Source organism: Anoplopoma fimbria, chromosome 23, assembly GCF_027596085.1.
Source record: "Anoplopoma fimbria isolate UVic2021 breed Golden Eagle Sablefish chromosome 23, Afim_UVic_2022, whole genome shotgun sequence".
Lineage (NCBI taxonomy): Eukaryota > Metazoa > Chordata > Actinopteri > Perciformes > Anoplopomatidae > Anoplopoma > Anoplopoma fimbria.
Genome location: NC_072471.1, coordinates 13773975 through 13792939, shown reverse-complemented (window position 1 = coordinate 13792939; position 18965 = coordinate 13773975). Strand labels below are relative to the sequence as shown.

General features: G+C 41.1%; 1 protein-coding gene across 2 annotated transcripts in view; it reads left to right on the top strand.

Annotated features, from left to right (window-relative positions):
* Positions 1-536: 536 nt before the first annotated feature.
* Positions 537-18965, top strand: part of tbc1d22a (TBC1 domain family, member 22a) — a 114308-nt gene continuing 95879 nt past the window's right edge. For both annotated transcript variants that reach the window (XM_054624373.1, XM_054624374.1), the window contains exons 1-5: positions 537-757; positions 1217-1273; positions 3130-3313; positions 4359-4608; positions 8057-8239. In XM_054624373.1, the coding sequence (XP_054480348.1) occupies positions 696-757; positions 1217-1273; positions 3130-3313; positions 4359-4608; positions 8057-8239 (736 nt within the window). In that variant the 5' untranslated portion in view covers positions 537-695. The remainder of the gene's footprint in view (positions 758-1216; positions 1274-3129; positions 3314-4358; positions 4609-8056; positions 8240-18965) is intronic.

Here is an 18965-nt window from a genome sequence, read left to right as displayed (position 1 = left end):
TTGGTTTGACCTCCTGCGTTGAGAGTGTGGCAAAGTAATAAGAAGGGAAGTAGAGGAGGTGCTCTCTAAGTAAATATTTTATTTCTAAAAGTGAAGTAATAGTGCGTTTTAATATTCAGGCCAAGTCTGGCCCTTAGGTAAGTATACTTGACTCTAGCTGAAGTTAAAAACTTTTACATTATTTTTCCTCAATAAAAAGACTCATCTTAATAAATGTGACCTTGTATTTTTTGCTGAAATTACTGCTAATAAACTTAAGAGATAACACACTGGTGCATAATAATAAACTTTACTGAACTATAAATACATCCTCCTTATATTAGAAACTGCTATGGAAAGAGCAATATTACATGGTGGGCATTTTTCTCTCCTTACTTCTGGTCCTGATGCTGATGGTCTCTATTTTGATTGACACACAGCTAGTAGTTTCTTTCAACAAAGCAGTGACAGTCATGACGTCGACAGCTTGCCATGCCACCTACCAGCAGATCTCACTTCTGATTGGCTCACATCGCGGAAGTGCCGGTTCAGCCAATCACAGCAGCGCTTGCTTGCCGACTAGGCAGTATCAACATGGCAGCTCTCTGAGTTTTGGAGGAGGGTACCTGGTGTAAATAAACACAAATTTCACGTTTTACATACAACGACAACGTTTGGGTGTTTGTGTTTGAGTCTGGTTGGACCATAGAAGGAAAATGTCGAATGAGGGAAATAAGAAACAGTTCTGGAAAAGAAACGCAGCGAAGGTTCCCGGCAGGTGAGTGACGTGTTCCCTCCTGCTGGCTAGCTTAGCATAGCTAGCCGTAGTCCACTGACGCCGCACTGTTGAGCTTCAAAACGCAACTTTCACTTTCACTGACGGCCCTCCGATAGTGCGCAAAGTTTGCGAGCCCCCCCCCTTGTAACGAGCCACTGTCTGGGGTAAATGAGTCTCCCACACACGGGTTACGGCTCTCTGCTGTTAGCCGACTTGGAGCTACGTTGCTAACAGCAGCTAACAGTTGAGCGACTTACCCACACCGCTGTCACAGAGTTTTAATTAACAACATAATAACCAGTTTATATTGCGAGGAAGCCACAGTGTAACGGCACAGAGTGGTTTTCATCACACTTAGCCCCAAAGTTACAGTATTAACGTGCATTGTTTCCTGCAATAAGAAGCTAACGTGACTAGCTTGGCTCATTCATTTACAGTCTCTCTTCTTCACTTCCTCAGCATTCAGCATGTATACGGCGCACAACATCCACCTTTCGACCCGCTCCTCCATGCTAAGTAAGTTAAAGTCGTTCACTATTGTAGTTGAATGCACTATGATGTAAATGGAGCAGTTTGGTGTGAGTTTGGACTTTTGCTTACCTCCGGTATTTAAGTTTTTGTGCTGATGCTAACCCTTTGCCTCAGTTGCTGATCTACATAACACCCCAGCTGAAGTTGGCATTCTCGCCTCTCCTCTACATTTGCTCCAAACTAACTTTCAAGAGCTGAAATGATGTATTAATTCTGCATGAAACCAAGGAGGAATATGTCTTTCCTAATCATGCAAGATCAGTTTTCATTAATCACATATTTATTTTTGACAAACAAACAAGTTCATCTGATGTGTATACGGTTAAAGGGTTGTCTTTCTCTTCCTTTACGAGAAATACTTCCTTGATGATCAGCAGCACTGACTTTATGGATGGTTACGCAATACTTTTATTGAACCGTTTGGCCATTGGTGAAAATCAGAGGACATCAGCATAAGACTTATTTTATCTACTCTCTTCAGCTCTTAAAGTTCATTTCAATTCACAATTACCAGTAAAGGATGAATATTTGTTAGAAGACAATAAAACAAGTCAGAAATCTTGGAAGGTAGCTACCGATCCACTCAGAGAAGACCGAACAGTTCTGGTATGGATTGATACAATAAAACATGTTATACTTTAAGTGTTTGTTCTGCTACTTGACAAAGACACCAGCTGTGGCATCATATATGGGGACGTGGCAATAATTGCAACATGCTTAAATGTGTGAAACTGCATACATTGAGTCTCGCAGTATAATTCTGATGACATTTTGTTTGCACTGTATGGCCTAAGCCGTTCTGCAGTGTCCATGGAAGTGCACCAACCGGACAATCTAGTTGTTCGATGGCTGGTTTGACAGCTTAAAAAACTAAATACATGCTTTCAGTTAGTTTTATTTTACAGGGTACCTACACAGGTCTATGGTGTGCGGAGCTATGGGAATGAGTGCATTTTTGATTGAATTAATTAATTTAAAGAAAGAGCCTGGACCTGAAAGAAATGTTGTATGTGCAGCTAAAAAATAACTTGAAATGTTAGGTGTGTACAAAACATTTTTTTTTAATTTAACCATTATTTAGTTCTGCATATGAAATATTTTTGACTTTTTGGTCTGTACCTATCTCATTTTACTCACACTCACACACACAAAGATAGAAAAACACCCTATTATTTCATAAGAATCCCGTTATTCTTCTGACTAATGTTTAATCATGTACATTTCCACAGAAGGTTGAATTCAGTTTGCTTGTTTTTTGTTCGGGGTATATGTTCACACTCCCTTCTAAGTTATGAATGTTGTAAGCTAATAAGGACAAGTCTCTCCCTTTTATTATATTATGAGTAATCCTTGTCTTTGTAAGAAATCAGAGCACCTCCCCTCCTCCCAGCTTCCTTTTTCCGCATAGCATGATAAGGAAAGGTTAAGTTTAATTGAATTCTCTTTTTCTGTTGCATTTCTTGTTCCTGCTGAATGAAATGGTGTCCTTGCACCACAGAGACAGCAATTCAGTTTATTTTGAACATGACCAAGATTCAGTCTTGTTAGGTCTTGAGACCCGCTTTTGACTTTAGTTCTTAAGATTAAAAGTCTTTGTATAGAGGTGTGACTCACTTCATTGTGTGTCTTTTGTGTTGTTAGTGGTAATTATTTCAAAAGCTAATCTCACTGAGTAACGTGCATATTTTGTAGACTTTGACTCTTTTTTTTTTAAAGGGCTAGTGTAATTTAAATTCTTTGCCCACATGTCAGTGTCAAAATGATTCACTTCTCATCTCTGTCTTTCCCCCCCTTATCCTCACTCCTCTCTCTGTTTTCATGGCTCTCTCTCTGTCCTCCAGCCTGATTAAAGCAGGCAACAGGCCTCCTCCGGCCACGCCAGGCAAGCCCAAGAAGGCTACCACCTTCCAGGAGTTCGAGAGCATCACGAGTGATGCCTGGGATGTTGGGGATGATGACGACGAGTTGCTGGCCATGGCTGCACAGAACCTTAACATTGAGGTTGTCATGGAGACAGCCAATAAGGTAAACAGCCAGATGCAGTGGTTTTCTATACTTAAGTGTTTTTCAATAAAACAAATGTTTTTCTGCCACAGAGACTTGGCCTAAGGATTATCACCCACCTACGATAACAACATAGTTAATCATGCAGTCTTGCCACTCAAATAGAAATCATTTTCATGAATGTTAGCGCCATTTAAACAGCTGCCTGTTTAACTACATTGTCCATTTTACATAAAATGTTTTTTACATTGAACTTTTTTTAGATATTATCCATAAAAAAAACATGCTTCAAAATGTTATGCAGACTTGATATCCTGAATATAATCATAAACATTTGCTAAAACAAATTTTCTTATGAAAATATGATTGTTTTGGGGAGGGATTGAAACAACATTTTTGTGACTAAATGTACTTTGTTAATGGTTGTGCTTCACTTTTAAGATTGGTGTATACCAAATAATGTTTGGTATAGTCCCTCATGTGCTTTCTGCTTTAATGTGAAACTTCAGGGGAAATTGCACATTGTTTCCAAAATTTTGCAGTTTATGTTTATCTTAAAGAATACATGCAGGGAAGACATATTTTTTAGGCCAACCCTGGAAGTTAGCATCGCACTGGTTCAGTTCGACAAAAAGGCAATGGGAGTTTTCTATTGGATTCTGGATTATTGCAGATAATAAGCTTTGTGGAAAACTAATGTATATGATACATACACGCTATTATCAGCAACATAACCTTCACAGATAAACAAAACTTTATGACTTTTGAAGTGTGAATGCAATCACCAGAAGGCTAAATTTAGGTTATAAACAAACATCACAATGGTCACATAAGCATGAGTGTACACAAGGGTGTAACTCATTTCTGGGTTTTTTGGACTTAATCCTGCAGCACTCTATTAATTAATACACAGAATCTCAAGTTGCTGACTTAGTTTACAAATGACAGAGTATTGCACACTTTTGTAATATGTTATATGTTGTAGTACGTTCATGGAGTTCTCTCTCTCATCAGCAAAACCTGAAGCTCACCAGTGACACACCTTGTTTTTCTGTCAACTGAACAGGTCATCGAGAATCACAGCAAGCAGCAGGAGAGACAGAGGCTGGATGACACGACAGAGCTGGAACAGAGAGAAGAGGACACACAGGAGGAGGTGGCAGAGGACGAGGAGGAGGACGAAGACGACGAGGAGGACAGGGTGGGGGAAGGAGATGTGACCAGCCCAGAGGTCTCGTTTGCCTCCCAGAGCAGCCCTTACACTGATGGCCGCCTTGTAAAGTCCCAAAGCGAAGCTCCAATTGGGTCACCTAAAGGTTAGTGAGCACCATTGCTCAGTGTCCAAAAAGTTTTGTGGCTCATGTCACCTGCATACTAAAAGCTAGACTGCATTTACTTTTAGTGCACTAGTGTGGTACACTTTCGTGTAACTATAAATAGGGTGTTCAGCCATTGTGTCCTGTTTAAATACGGGCTAACGTAGAGGAAAAACATAGGAAATGTCACCAAAACTAATTTTCTTTGTCTATTTAGTTACTGGGGTCTCACATTCAAATGGTATAAAGGGTGAACGGAACCATCCAGCATCCAAACAGCAGAGCAATGAAGAGAAAATATTTGCACTGCCAGAGCTGTGCTTTGATTGAACTTGCTTGTGGTTTACACAAAGTGTACAGTGCTCATTGTTGAGTTGACACAGTCCCAGCACATGCAAATATGAAAGCCTTCATAACAATAACATTCAGATTTCAAACATTTCACAGTACGGATATAATCGAGATATCTATATAAACATTTTTTTTAATTGATCCTTAATTTATACGAGTGTAGGGAGGTAGAGAGAGCCTGTGACTATAACTGCCTATATAAAAAAGGATTGAAGAGGTGCTGGATTTTTTACACAAATTATGATATATATATATCATATATACATGATATATGTGTATTATTAACATAATATCAATATTTCATTCTTAAATATGACAATTATCGCAAATACCTGTATATTGCAACACCCCTATGCTTAAGAGCTATTCTTCATTCTAATCCCTGAGTCATTTGTTTATGCCCCTTACTCTCTTACCTTCCTTTACTCTTATATATAAATAAATCTTATAAATATATATTTAAAGATGACAGTAGAGAGACAGAGACACTTCCCCTTCAACTCCTCCTCTTCAGTTAGTCTGTTTCCCCTGTAATACACAACAACTGCTCTGTGTCATTGCTCCTGTTGGTCCTGTGTCACCATTCAAGACCTCTTCCAAATGTCACAGCTACAAGTTTTTTTAAAACTTAAAACGGGCACAGCAGCTCTGTGTAGCAATACCATATCCCTGTGTGAAGCCATTTTATCCTCTCCCTTGTAAACACATAGAGGAGACAGATGAGATGGTTCTACTGCTGCTTCCTAGATTATAACATCAGCAGCAATAGCAGCAGACGCTGAACCTAGTGAACGTCTGGCTCACTACTGTCCTGTCTGCCTGGCTGTCTGCCATTCTGCCTTTCTGCCTGTTGCTGCATTCAGATGCAGAAAACATAAGAAGCCCGTTGCCTTCAGGCAATTCCTCTTATCTCCTCGGAGAAGACAACACACACAGGCCTGCATGTACTCCACGTCTACAGATGGATACAGGCATAGGCGCCTCTCCGAACATGTTGCAAAACACTGAAGCTTATATAAAAACCTTATTACATGCACACTCAATGCACTTGGCAGGTGGGTAAACAACTTGATATGCACAGTTCCAGTTTCTTTGTAGATTTGATTTTGCTCTACTTTCTTTCCTCTTCTCTTATTCTCTGTGTGAGATGACAGCCATGAATAGCGTGAACACACTTGCTCCCTTCTAATTAGATAGTGGCACACAGCATAGCTTTCATTAGTGAGGCTCAAACTCCCTCCATATACTTCAACATTACGTACTCTTGCTTGGCACTGACCATCCCAGTGCCCTGCAGAATAAGAGAGCAAACGATGCAGAAACACTCAGCTTGTGGTCACTTGGCTCTGTGAAGCTTCTGGAGAAGTACTCTGTTTTTGTGTACTTCCGTCTAGGTGTTTATCCTTCCTTCTCTTTAATAATGATGCAGTAAACTGTGACCGATAAGTGAACACTTACTTCCTCTATCTTGGCTTTGTCTTTTACAGCCCTTTTAAAAGTTAAAAGTTATTAAATGGACCATAAAAAAGGGCTTATTGTTAAAATCGCACAAAAAGGTTCCACCACAAAGAAAGCCTCCGCAGGCTTTGAGAATCTGTTTTAATTTTTGTAAGTGCAAATAAAGCAGTTGAGAACAGATTTGTAGCTTTTTATTTGTTCTTGTTAAAATAGAAAAGGATAATAAAACCGTCAGCATTCCAGTTTTCTTAATTGCTATGCAGTGTTAGTGTGACTCTACGCGCAGTATATGTGGCGTTTTGCTACAGCGCTGAGAAATGTTGGCAGTGCCGTTCACAGGGATCTTTATGAACCTTTGCTTAGTGCCTAGTGTGACAGAAGGAGCATCCCTCTCCACTAAGAAGTCCCGACCTCACCAGCTTGTTCATAAATTGTCTGTGTGGTGCCTCTGTTTTCGTTCCGTGTCTCGTTCTGTCTTATTTTAGCACATCTGGGGGAACATGTGGCACTCAGCAGACTGAATAAATCTGTTTGTCTACCCGTTATAAAGCCCTCACAGTTGAAGCTGAAGTTTTGCCGTAACCACAACTGCTGCCTTCCTGGAGGCTCGTTGCAAAAATAGACACTAACAGTAACTGCATTCATCGCCAGCTGGTTAGGAACCATATCAAAATGCTAAAGAGCAGTTGTTACACTTGTTTCTAAATTTATGTTACTGTTGCATGATGTAATTCATCGTCTTTGACAAATTCTTAGTCAGGAGTACTTTGTTTAAAACAGATTTCATTTGTAGATTTAAAAATATCAGCTCCCTTAACCTGAAAATGTAGTTCTTCAACTTAACTTTGCTAACTAGCTAACTAGTTAGCATGCTAACATTGAAAGTTGCTGTTCACAGCAGTTTCTGTGCAACTTCTAATCACTGATTGTCACTTTACTGCTGCTGAAATGGTAGCCTAATGTAGGTTGTGAACATTTCTCCCTCCACAGGAAAAGACTAATCAAAGTTTTATACAGCAATACAAAAACTGACCTCCAAACAGATTCAAGGGAATGCTCTGTTCAGGAGAAGCTGGACTCAATAATGTTGGGCCTTTTTTAGTGTCAAGTGCTCAGAGTGATGTTTACTAATTCAAGTGTTTAGCATTGGCATGGGACTAGAGATGGCTGTGACTGTTAGCTGAAATATCTCAATAATCATCTGATGGGTCGCCATGAAATTTTGTACTCGCATTCATCTCCCCTTCAGAATGAATTTTAATAACTTTGATGACCCCTTAACATTTCATCTAGTGCAGAGCGGGAGACCGGCCTCCCCAGGGAGGCTCCAAACAGATTCGGTCCAGGCTCAGTGCGTGGAAGTAAAAAAAAAAATATATATATTACACTAGTTATAACTTTAGTTGTCAAAAGAAGATTAAATATGTGTGATTTGGTTAAATAATAATAATAATAGACTTCAGTAATCAGAAACTAATAAATGCCTTAGGACAGAATGTATTTGTTGTAGTCAGAAGTATTTGGCAAAAATCTTCAGGCCGCAAGATTCTGTGCTGCATCATCTGAAAGCCCTCTGTTTACGGAGTGCGTGTTTTTGTAACCCCTTCGCCCCGTCTCAACACTTTTCTCCTCCCACCAGATGCAGCAGGTGAGCATGCGGGCCTCCACAGACAACGGTCGCTGCCCCACCGGCCCCCCCTCATCCCGCTAGTGGCTCGCATGGCCGACCAGAACACATCAGGCACCCCGGCCATGACCGAGAGGGAAGCATCCCGTCTGGATAAGTTCAAGCAGTTGTTAACCGGCCCAAACACAGATCTCGGTAAGAGATACTCATCCCAAAGATCTCCACTTATCTGTCAGCGCGTATTACACAGTGCACTCTTGCACAGTCCACTTCTCTAAGTGTTGCTCCGTCCAACTTTTGTCTACTTCTGCCTTTTTTCTTTTCGTTTTGTTCTCTAAGCTCTTTCCTTGCACTCTCTTGCTACTCACTCTGAGTTTGCTCACTCTCATTCCGCCAGCTGTGCAGCGCTTTTAACGATGCTGTGAGGGGGGAAAGTCATCCAGCCATCTGGACATGCAGATTACAAGGAAAAAAAAAAAAATACCACCAACAACAAAAGCAAATGACAGGCCTTTGTTCTAACCAAACGACAAGCCTTTATTGTTTATCCAACCCCAGAGACTCTGACTGCTCTCACTGCCACCCCAGTGGCTGTGAAATCCTTGCAGAGCTCCCTGTTTACATTTGACTTTTTGTCCCCTGAAACTAACTTTAGATAACTGCCACACACCGACTTGTTGCATCAATCTCACAGTGTCAGTAGACTAACTACATCAAAGTGGCAATCAGACGAGTTTGCGAAAATGAAGCTGTCTGAGGGTTCACGTTGAATGCTAAGAACCAGCCAGTGACCAATTTATAATCAACAAAAGAATAGCATGTGAAGAAAAGAAAATGCTTGCTGTTAAAGAACAGTAGTAGCTGCCATGAATTTCAAGACTCTTTACATTGTTTTTTAAGCTAAGGTTGAATGGAATGAAGGTGGCAAAGCAATGATTTTTAAAGCCTAAATAAATATCTAAGTTCACAGCAGCGTCTAAAGTTTAAAAAAATGTATATAGATAGTGACAGGAAGTAGTATAATGTCGCCAAACGTCAAAGTTTTTTTTTAAATTTAGCCAGTCAGTAAACGAGTCATAATAACAATAGTATTAAATAAAAAAGGAAAAAAATCTAAAAATGTCGACAAAACATGCAGTACATGTAGTTAAATATTTTATATTACCAGTCAAGGGCCTAGGCAATCATGAATTTGAAATTATGTTTTTATACTAGGAATGTCCACCTCCTACTTGATAAGTTGAATTATAAGCACATTTCTGGTTGATTTGAAGTGATGGTTTTGTTTGATTCGTTTTACAGATCTGTCGATTAATATCATCTAATCGGTTAGTCGAGAGAATTGTATGAGAGTTAGTCGACTAAGAAATTCTTTGGTTGAGGACAGGGCTAGATTATACAGCATGTCTGACGTGTTCCTGAAAAAGAAATGCAGAAAGTAAATTCTAAAGACAGATAATTTGTCCAAGCTGTGTAAACAAAAATAAAGCTAGTGTAAGAAGTGGGATCCAATGAACTCAATCCGTTTTGGTAGAATCACAGAGACTGAATCATTAAAAATATTGGAGTTTTAAATGCTTGGTAAAATATCTGTTCCAATCTTATTTGAGTGCAGATCTGTTCCGTGTTATGAAAAGAAAATGTAAAGGAAGTAGTCTTTCAGTGGTTTTTGTGTGTTTACACTGCATTGTGTGTGTGTGTGTGTGTGTGTGTGTGTGTGTGTGTGTGTGTGTGTGTGTGTGTGTGTGTGTGTGTGTGTGTGTGTGTGTGTGTGTGTGTGTGTGTTGTGTGCCTGGCAGAAGGGGAGCATGAAGCGAGACCAGGGAAGAGAATTAAAAAAGTGCAGTGCTTAGCAAGAGAATGGGTTATGTGCCTCTCTAAATATGCTAAATACAAAAAGAGCGTGTCGGAGATATTTCAGTGCAGAAATGACACAGTTTAAATACCGTGTGCCCCATTCTCAAATAGTGGCTGTGGTCTTTATTTACTACAACTGTAGAGGCTACCGTGCATTAATTTGAGACAGGCTATTATTAGGAACAAGCCTTTTGTTCAGATCCTCTTGTATAAGTATACTTTAGCATATTTGTTTTCTTAGAATCTTCTCAGTTTTTCTAATCTGCTCCGTTTCTGCTGCTTGCTGTAAATGCACACTCAACACTTCCTCATCTGACATCTCACATCTAAAACCGTCCAGTGTTTCAGACGGCATAATCCCGTGACTGGAAGGTTTTATTTTAAGACATTTTCAGTATCGACTGACTGATACTGGATTTTTTTAACCAGATGCAGATATATATATTTAAGGGTTTCAGCTGATGTTATTGTTTTACATTAATTCATTCATTTTTGATGAGGATCCCCTAGATATTGCATTTTGTTTTTTAAAGAATGAACTAGTCAGTTCACTCTGATGGGAAGTAACTGAGACACTTTCTAAGTGACCTAAAACTCTAAAAACAAAACGTTTTTTAGCTGTTCGGCTATGACTGGTGACAGGCCAGTAAGTCTAATTATTTAGAGAATGCTGCTGCAGCATTTACATTTTTTTTTTTACAGCGGAACTTTCCGTTTTTTAAACAGTCTCCGTCTCAAATCTGCTGCTGTGGTCCGGGCTCGGGTCAGGCTTGGACAGAAGCTATGCAGGTTCATGTAGGTTGACCCTTTAATATATTGGGCCGGATCACAGCTCTATCGTCAATACCCATATATTTGTTATAAGATAATATTGGCTGTTATATTAGCGAGGCTGATTGATATGTCTGGCTCTAATTTCCCTTGTATTATGTGCATTTAAACGCTCAGATATTTCTCAGTACATATGTAATTAATATAGTTAATGATTAATGATAATCGCATTTGCATCGCCACCGATAGATTATCTAGACCAGTATGTTAACCTGCATCCACAAATCATATTCTGTCAACAGACACGGCTGATTGGTTTACAATTTGAATAAAAGTGAGAACGTTTTTATCACCCGATGCCACTGCTTTGGCTGCCACATGTAAATTACTTTAAGGTACACACACACACACACACACACACACACACACACACACACACACACACACACACACACACACACACACACACACACACACACACACACACACACACACACACACGAGGAGCGTTGGCTAAGATCCTAAAATGTAAATTGCTGGATTTCATTAAGTTTGAATGGTCTTAGTCAGCACAGTGCTTCACCTCTACGTGTGATCCCCTTGAAAAGTTTTTTTGCAAACAAACCGGTTCGCAAGTTGTCAGCGTTAGTCAACAGCGGTTGCGGCCCGCTTGCGCAGAGTGTACCCTGTACATCAGCAAAGTGTCTCCAGGTGTCAGCCCCCATTAGGGCCTGCCAGGCATCACAAGCCGGCTGTCTAAATTTAGTTTAGTCTCTGCGCCATGATTAGATAGCCCAGAACTGGTGGGCCACGCTGCTGGCTGCTGGCAGCATGAAAGATGAACTTCATTCACGGGACATAATTAAGTGAAGGATTGGGGAGGGGGGGCTATAGGGGAAGGGAGAGGGATAGGGGCAGATAAGATAAGATAAGATAAGATGAAACTTTAATGATCCCCGTGGGGGAATAGGGTCATTGCAGCAGCAAAGAATGGGATATAGATGAGAAAACAAAAAAAGGAACAAAAAGAGCAATCGCCACCATCTGAAGTTAGTTAAATTCTGGGACAAAAATAAATAATAACATTGTTTGCGCCTCATTTTAGGATCTTGGTTTAGAAAGTTGCTCTGATTTTTGTTTTGGAAATATCTGATTTGAAATACTGCTTCCACATTTTAGCAAATTTTTTAGCGTTTTTAGTAAAGAAGAAGATGACCAGACGGATTGAACTCCTTGTCCTTACAGCGTAGGTCATTGTCCCTACACGCTGTCTGTGACACACATATATACTCATACAAAACTCCCACACGTACCAGTGGACTCTGTCAGCGGGGACGACGCCCCCTTATGTAAAAGAGAAACTCGACCGTCTGTCCTTGAGCTCAAAGGAAGAAGGGGGCTGGGATGATCCATCGGTCACGTTCCTCACTTGAACGGTGTAATTAATTGCAGAGGCAGCCATGTTTGTGGGCCAAGCCCCCCGACATGTCAGGACTGCCAGTCTCTGGAGTCCACAGGTGTGTGTGTGTGTGTGTCTCTCTGACCGTGTTGGTCAGTGTGCGACTGTTTGTGATTTTCTATAATGGTAGACATAGCGCAAAACTTAGCATTATAGCTCCACCCACTTTGTTTTGCAGGCTTGTTAGTCTTGTCCGGGTAGCAGAGTGAGATAGGCAGCATAAAGTAACTTTCTTCATGCTTGGGTGATACGAAGCTTTGCCTGGAGAACTGTTCCTCAGAAGAAAACTGGATTGAATTGAGTGGGATAAATGGTGGAAAGACGCAACAATATGCACGCTTGCAGACACGATACCACCTGTTTATTTCTCACCTGTCATTGTTTTTTTGTTTTTTTGGTCTGCCTAACTCGCCGTCATGATCTCCTTTGTACTCGCATCTTTAACATCCTTGTCAGTTCCTCTCTCCATCTCCCCCCTCTCCCTCTCCCCATCCCTCTCCACTGAGCCTTGCGACAGGTTGTGATAGCGGTCTGTTTAGCATGTAAGGTCATGTAGAAGGTCGACGACCTATGCGTGTGTGAGAGGAGGGTGATTGATGTCGGGTTGATTTCAGCTAATTATTCCTGATGCCCTGAGGCGAAGCCTGTCTGTCGAGTGATCCTGATCACAGCACCCACTGAACAGCTCAGTGCGGAGGGAGTAATACTAGCTGGGAAACAGAGAAAAAGCGATAAAAGTCCCCTCACCAGTTTCACTTACCGCAACTGCATTATTTCGGACGGGTGCAAGTTGCAAACTGCCCGTTGGAGAAACGTGCTTGAATAAATAGCCAATTACTTGACTTTTCAGCTTAACTCAACCCAATCCAGGACCACTCTTTTGACGAACAAACTTAAATACAAAAAGCAACAGAATTGATCTGTTTTTGTGGTCATGTGAGCTCTGTCATCTCTAAATTCGTGGTCTAGGAATAGGCAAAAAGGACTTTTAGCTCCTCATTTAGAACTTCTGGTTCCATAGTTCCTAGAACTTGTTGTTAAAAAGGTATATTAGCTGTTCATTGTTGATCGGTAACAGCCCATGACATTTTAACTGCAGGCCAACAACGAGGGGAAAAACTTCACAAATGCAACACTAGATGATCTGATATATTTTCTTATTTTCATATTTGTAATCATATTCAGCTGTTCAGTTTCCTCCTACTAAACAAAAGGTATTATTTGTCTGCCAGCTCTGTTATTATAGTTCAGGCAGTGTTTGTGTATATGATTGACTTTGTGTTCAAGTGTGTTTGTATCCATAGCAATGCATTTTATCCAGAGACTGTGTTTAGTGTTGTATACTCTCTGTAAGCTACTCGCTCTATTATGGGCAATACGTCACAAAGCCTCATTTTACAGACTCCCTGCATATCTTTTTCCTTTTTAATTGATTATAAGACCAAGAGCTGGCATCTGACCTCAAGCAGTTATTGCTGGATAGCAGAAATACTACTGTTGCTATGGCAATGGTCCTTTCCCCCTTCCTCTACATCCTGGCAATTTATCCTTACTCTATCTTTCACTTCCCTTTTTCATTAGTTGCTGTCTTTGTTTGTCCGGCCTTCTTCCTCTCCTTGTCTCTTTACAAAAAAAACCAACCACTTTCTATTTGCTCTCTGTGTGGTGTTTATACGAGTCTACCTCACACATGTACTCCACACATGTTCACAAACATGTGTCAGAGTCAACTTATGGTGTTGATCCATGCACCATCAACCCCATAAATAACATGAAAGATCATACAGACACAAATAACTTGCTAGCCACCAAAAAGAAGGCAGAAAACACAGCAAAAGAATATATACACTTGCTCCCATTGCCTTGCTGTGTGTCGGTGTGTCTCTACTCTCTGTTGGGGGTGCTGCAGCTCTTTGTTACACCTCCACCGCTACAGTTCGCTTCTCCCCAACCACCATCGCCCTCACTGCAGCAACTAAGGTTAGGAGGCCGGCTTCTTTTTGCTAAACAGTTACGCTCGCTCCACACTCTGTAGCGCTACAACCCCGCAATCCTGTTACACAGCAGCCGCCATATGACAGGCTTACCATCAGCGCTGTTTGCAAAGTTAATAGCCGCCATCAAAGTGGGAAGTGGTGATGTAATTCAATTTAACTCAGTCCTAATGCCTCATTTGAAAGCCCTGTCCATGTGTGATAATTCCAGAGGTGCGTGTGAGTGTGAGTGTGAGTGTGAGTGTGAGTGTGAGTGTGAGTGTGTGTGGTGTGTGGTGTGTGTGTGTGTGTGTTAGTCACAGGTGTGGAAAGTGTAGAATGGGAGATAATGAAGCATTGGACAGGTTACATTGGTAAATCTACGGCAAATGTGGCAACATTACAGAGAAAACTTTTCAATGTGAATTTTAAGAAGCTATCTAGAGAGCTAGAGAGAAAAAGGATAACGCACAGTAGGTGGATTTCTATATAAGTGTCCTATCTTGGAAAGTGGATTCTGGGAGAGGCCAACTCTTGACGTCATTGCATGTTGTTATTTCCCTTTTCTTTCTGCTTTAATAAGTGTACACCACTGTGTTTTCCTTGCACTCTGCTATGCATGCGTATGTGCATGGATGTTCATGCGTGTGTGGGCTGATTCCTAGCATGTCCCCGAGCAAAACACCTGACTTAATAAGGTTGGTCCAACCTCCAGCTGTCTCCCGTGTCAGTAGCCTCGCAGCTTGTCAGGCTTAGTTTATTCCGTTGTTACACGCTGGTCTTCCATGTGAATTTTTCATCCTTTTTCTCTTTTATGGGAAGCTTGACTGAACACACTTCAGTCCTTGCAGACCACACCTGTTCTCTGCAGGGCCCTAGGAATATCTGCTTTATGTGCAGGGGAAGTCATATTGTGTCCACTGCCAGCAGTTTCCGATGAATCCGGCTGATGGTTATCTATATTAAGGGATTTAGGAAAAGAATGATGCCTCCATGTGACTACTAAAGCAACAAAACGGCCGAGCGTGGCCAGCTCATGGACGTAGTTATGCCGTTAAGCTCTGGAAACTGCATTCTTTTAGATGGAACAGGGTAAAACAAAAACATATGATTCATCGATTACTCACAGCGTCATTGGAGACCAGCTCAACTTTGACTTGCAATGCATCAAGCCCGTCACACAGCGACAAGTGTCAGCCATCAGTTTGTCGGCTTCCATTGAAAATGGCTTGTAGAATGTTGCCTTGTCGCTTGTGGTGTGAATGCAGCAAAAGCCAACCAAAAACTCAAAACCAACAAATCACATGACGCTGGAATATCCTGTTTTAAATTAAATTTTTGTCAAATTTTTGTAAAACGTCTAAAGTGACTGCTTCAAACAGCTTGTTTGGCCAACAGCACATAATGTGACAATATTCAATTTACAAAAGAATATCTGAAAACATTTACATTTGCCAATGTGGAACCAGTGTATTTCTGTTCAAAACATTGCTGATCAAATGTTTCCAGAATATATATATTCTTTGACTAATTGATTAGGTTGTTTAAGTGTAGAGGATAACATGAGTCGTGTGTGTGTGTGTGTGTGTGTGTGTGTGTGTGTGTGTGTGTGTGTGTGTGTGTGTGTGTGTGTGTGTGTGTGTGTGTGTGTGTGTGTGTGTGTGTGTGTGTGTGTGTGTGTGTGTGTGTGTGTAACCTATTAGCATTACATTATTTTAACAACTACCGGTTGCACTTTGGTAACTCGTATCCTTTGAATCTGCACTAGTTTCATTCAGCAGATGAATGAGGTATCTTTTAGAATAGCTGAAATGTGGAAATTAGTTCCTTAAAATATAACCATTACCTGTAACAGTGACATAACTGAAATTCAAAATGTCTACATATTCCCATCATAAAATTCTGTAAAAACAATAACAAATGTGACCAGGTTAGATATTTTGGAACCTGTTTCATCTAAATCAGTAAACAGTGAGGCATGCCTCAGGGAATTGACAGTGCACGTCTGTGTTATAGCACACAAAAGAACACACACACACACACACACACACACACACACACACACACACACACACACACACACACACACACACACACACACACACACACACACACACACACACACATTGTCACACCTGTACACTCATCTCTGCTCGGTGTCCTCTCCCAGCCATCTGGGCCATCCATCAGGCCTCCTGAGCAGGTATAATCCAGAGGGGAGTATCTTTTTACAAGAGTCCCATTAGTTTATGAGCCGTCTGCTCCCCGGCGCCATCACTTTGTCCTCTAGATGAGTTAGGCCGTTCAGGACTCTCTCACAGCATTCAAGGTTTATAGGAGGGGAGCTTAACTTTTTTAATGAACTGCATGATAAAGGCGTCCGTCCTGATTGTATTGTTTTTCTGACCTCGCCGGCGAAATAGCTTCGGATGACACTGGGACAACGCATTTACCTACTCTTTTTTTTTTTTTTTCTTCCCCATTGCAATATTATCCAAGGCTTTCATGGGTATCACACAGGTGGCAAACATTGTAACAGCAGAGAAGTACTTGTGAGTAACACCTCTAATTGCTGCATTTAAAAGCAGCTTGGGCTACTTAAGGTGAATATGGCAGTAGATGTGAAAAAGTGTCTTGATTTCTGGATTTGCTGAGGTAGCTCCTGCTGCAGAATACAAACCCCAGTTTTGGCAGGTGTGCGTTTTGGTTTTCACGTGCGCGCGTGTGGCCGAGAACCTTGTGGTGTTTTGCCCCAGTGGTCGCGCGCCGTCTGAATGATGCCTGAATAGTGCATGGCTCCGGCCCGCCAACCGTCTTCGCTCCTGCTCCCATCAGCTCCCTGCTCAGCCAGCACTGACTGACAGCGCTACTCGCCGCCTTCTATTCTTCTCCCCGGCCTTCGTACACAACCATGCACACTGGCAGGTAGACTGACTGACTGACAGGCAAGTAGACAGGCAGACATGGAAAAAGTGCAGGATCACACACACACACACACACACACACACACACACACACACACACACACACACTCACAATCAAACTTATACACACACTCTCATACTTACTCCGTTTGATTTTAATATTTTTTTCTCTAACACAACCACCTCATATTGCTCGGTTGCTTACAGTAGGAGCCCTCACTCTCAGTGCTCCACAGTTTCAGTCCACCCAGGAAGTAAAGAGTCCTTTATGAATGCATGCATGATTCTAGGGGTGGCCCCTTGACTGTATATCCATATCCATAATAGAACTGCAACAATCATTCAAGTAATCAATAAGTCGATCGACGGCAAATTAATCAGCAATTCATTTTGATTATTATATGATAATTATTTTGATAATCAAATAATCGTTTGTTATTTTTCAATGGCAACAATAGTGAATTGAATATCCTTGAGTTTTGTACTGTTAACAATAACAAAGCACGAAAGTAAGATTAATCACCTTAGGTTTCGAAATATCTTAAGGCTATTAATCACTACTTTTTGACTTTTTGAATAGTTTATAGATTAAATGAGAACATAATGTACTGTAAATCTATATAATTTTTTTCTTTGGTTGCAGCTGTAATCCATAATATCTGTCAATGCTAGTGCTATAACAGACTGCAGCTGATCCATAATCCCTATGGCACACATGTAAACGCAGACTAGTTACACAATTTAACTGTCATAATGTGAAAGAAGGTTCCACTGTTGATTGTTAGTGGGCGATACACTGGAAAAAATATGCAATCGGGAGATCGGCATTAATGCTTTTTAGTCGCTGTTGACTGATAATGCTACATTGTGAACAACAAATCCGTGTTTGAAACAACAGGAGAGCTAGTTAACTTTGGCAGCTTTGGAGCTAACAGCTTACGTACAGAGGTTCCATTGATTAACATTACGATGCGTTAATGGTCTACTCAGAAAAAAATCTGTATCGGGCGCAGGTAAATCATTAAGTTATCATGATGTGTTCAAATGTTAACTTATAAAATGTAGTTTTGGTGAGAATTTTGAACAGCATTGTATATCTTACCCTCCTCTGTCCTGTTGTCATTACAAACATTGTAACAAATGTCAATGGGATTCTGATTGAGGTGTTCTCGGTTGTGGAAAAGAAGGCCCCTGTTTTGAAAATTGGTTATATAGCCCAAATGGTAAAGAAATGTCCCTGTGACCCACATGTTAATGGTTCAAATTCCCATGTAGGCTCAGTTGAGGTGGTCTTTAGCGAGGCACCCAAACCCCAACTGCTTCACTGGAGCTGCTGTCAGTGCAGACACATGAATTCCTGCAGTAGGAAACTCAATATGATGTTACCTTCCCTCACTGAGCTGCTGCTTTCAAAAATACGTTTGGTTATCTCGGTTGATTAAATAAGTCAAAACGGAAAAACAAACATGGTATTTAGTTCTATGATGCCCTCTGAATGTTTCAAGAGTCATTGAGCATTCATTACCTCTGAGGGTCCCACATCAAAGCAGCTGTTGTTGGGGGTGTTCAACAGAAGGTACATGGTGTCCTAATCACCCCCTGTGGTCCCCAGCTTAACTCCAGCCAAGACAAAGTGCACCCCTGTAAGTTCATGCATAATGGAATACAGTAGACACACACAGGAACGAGTAGCAGCGGCGCCCTTGAGTTGCGCGTTGCTGACGTTACAGGTGTTTTTAATGCCTGTAAGGAATGTAGATCCTTCAGGGTGGTGCCGGTTTCCCCAGACCTAATCCCGGAGGTCTGTGGCTGCCAGCATGATAAACACCCACAATACTGATAACACTAATTCCAAAGCATGTATATAATAATGTGATATTTTATTGGTCCCACAAGGGAAATTCTGTTTTCCGCCTGCCCCCGCTTGCACTTTTTTA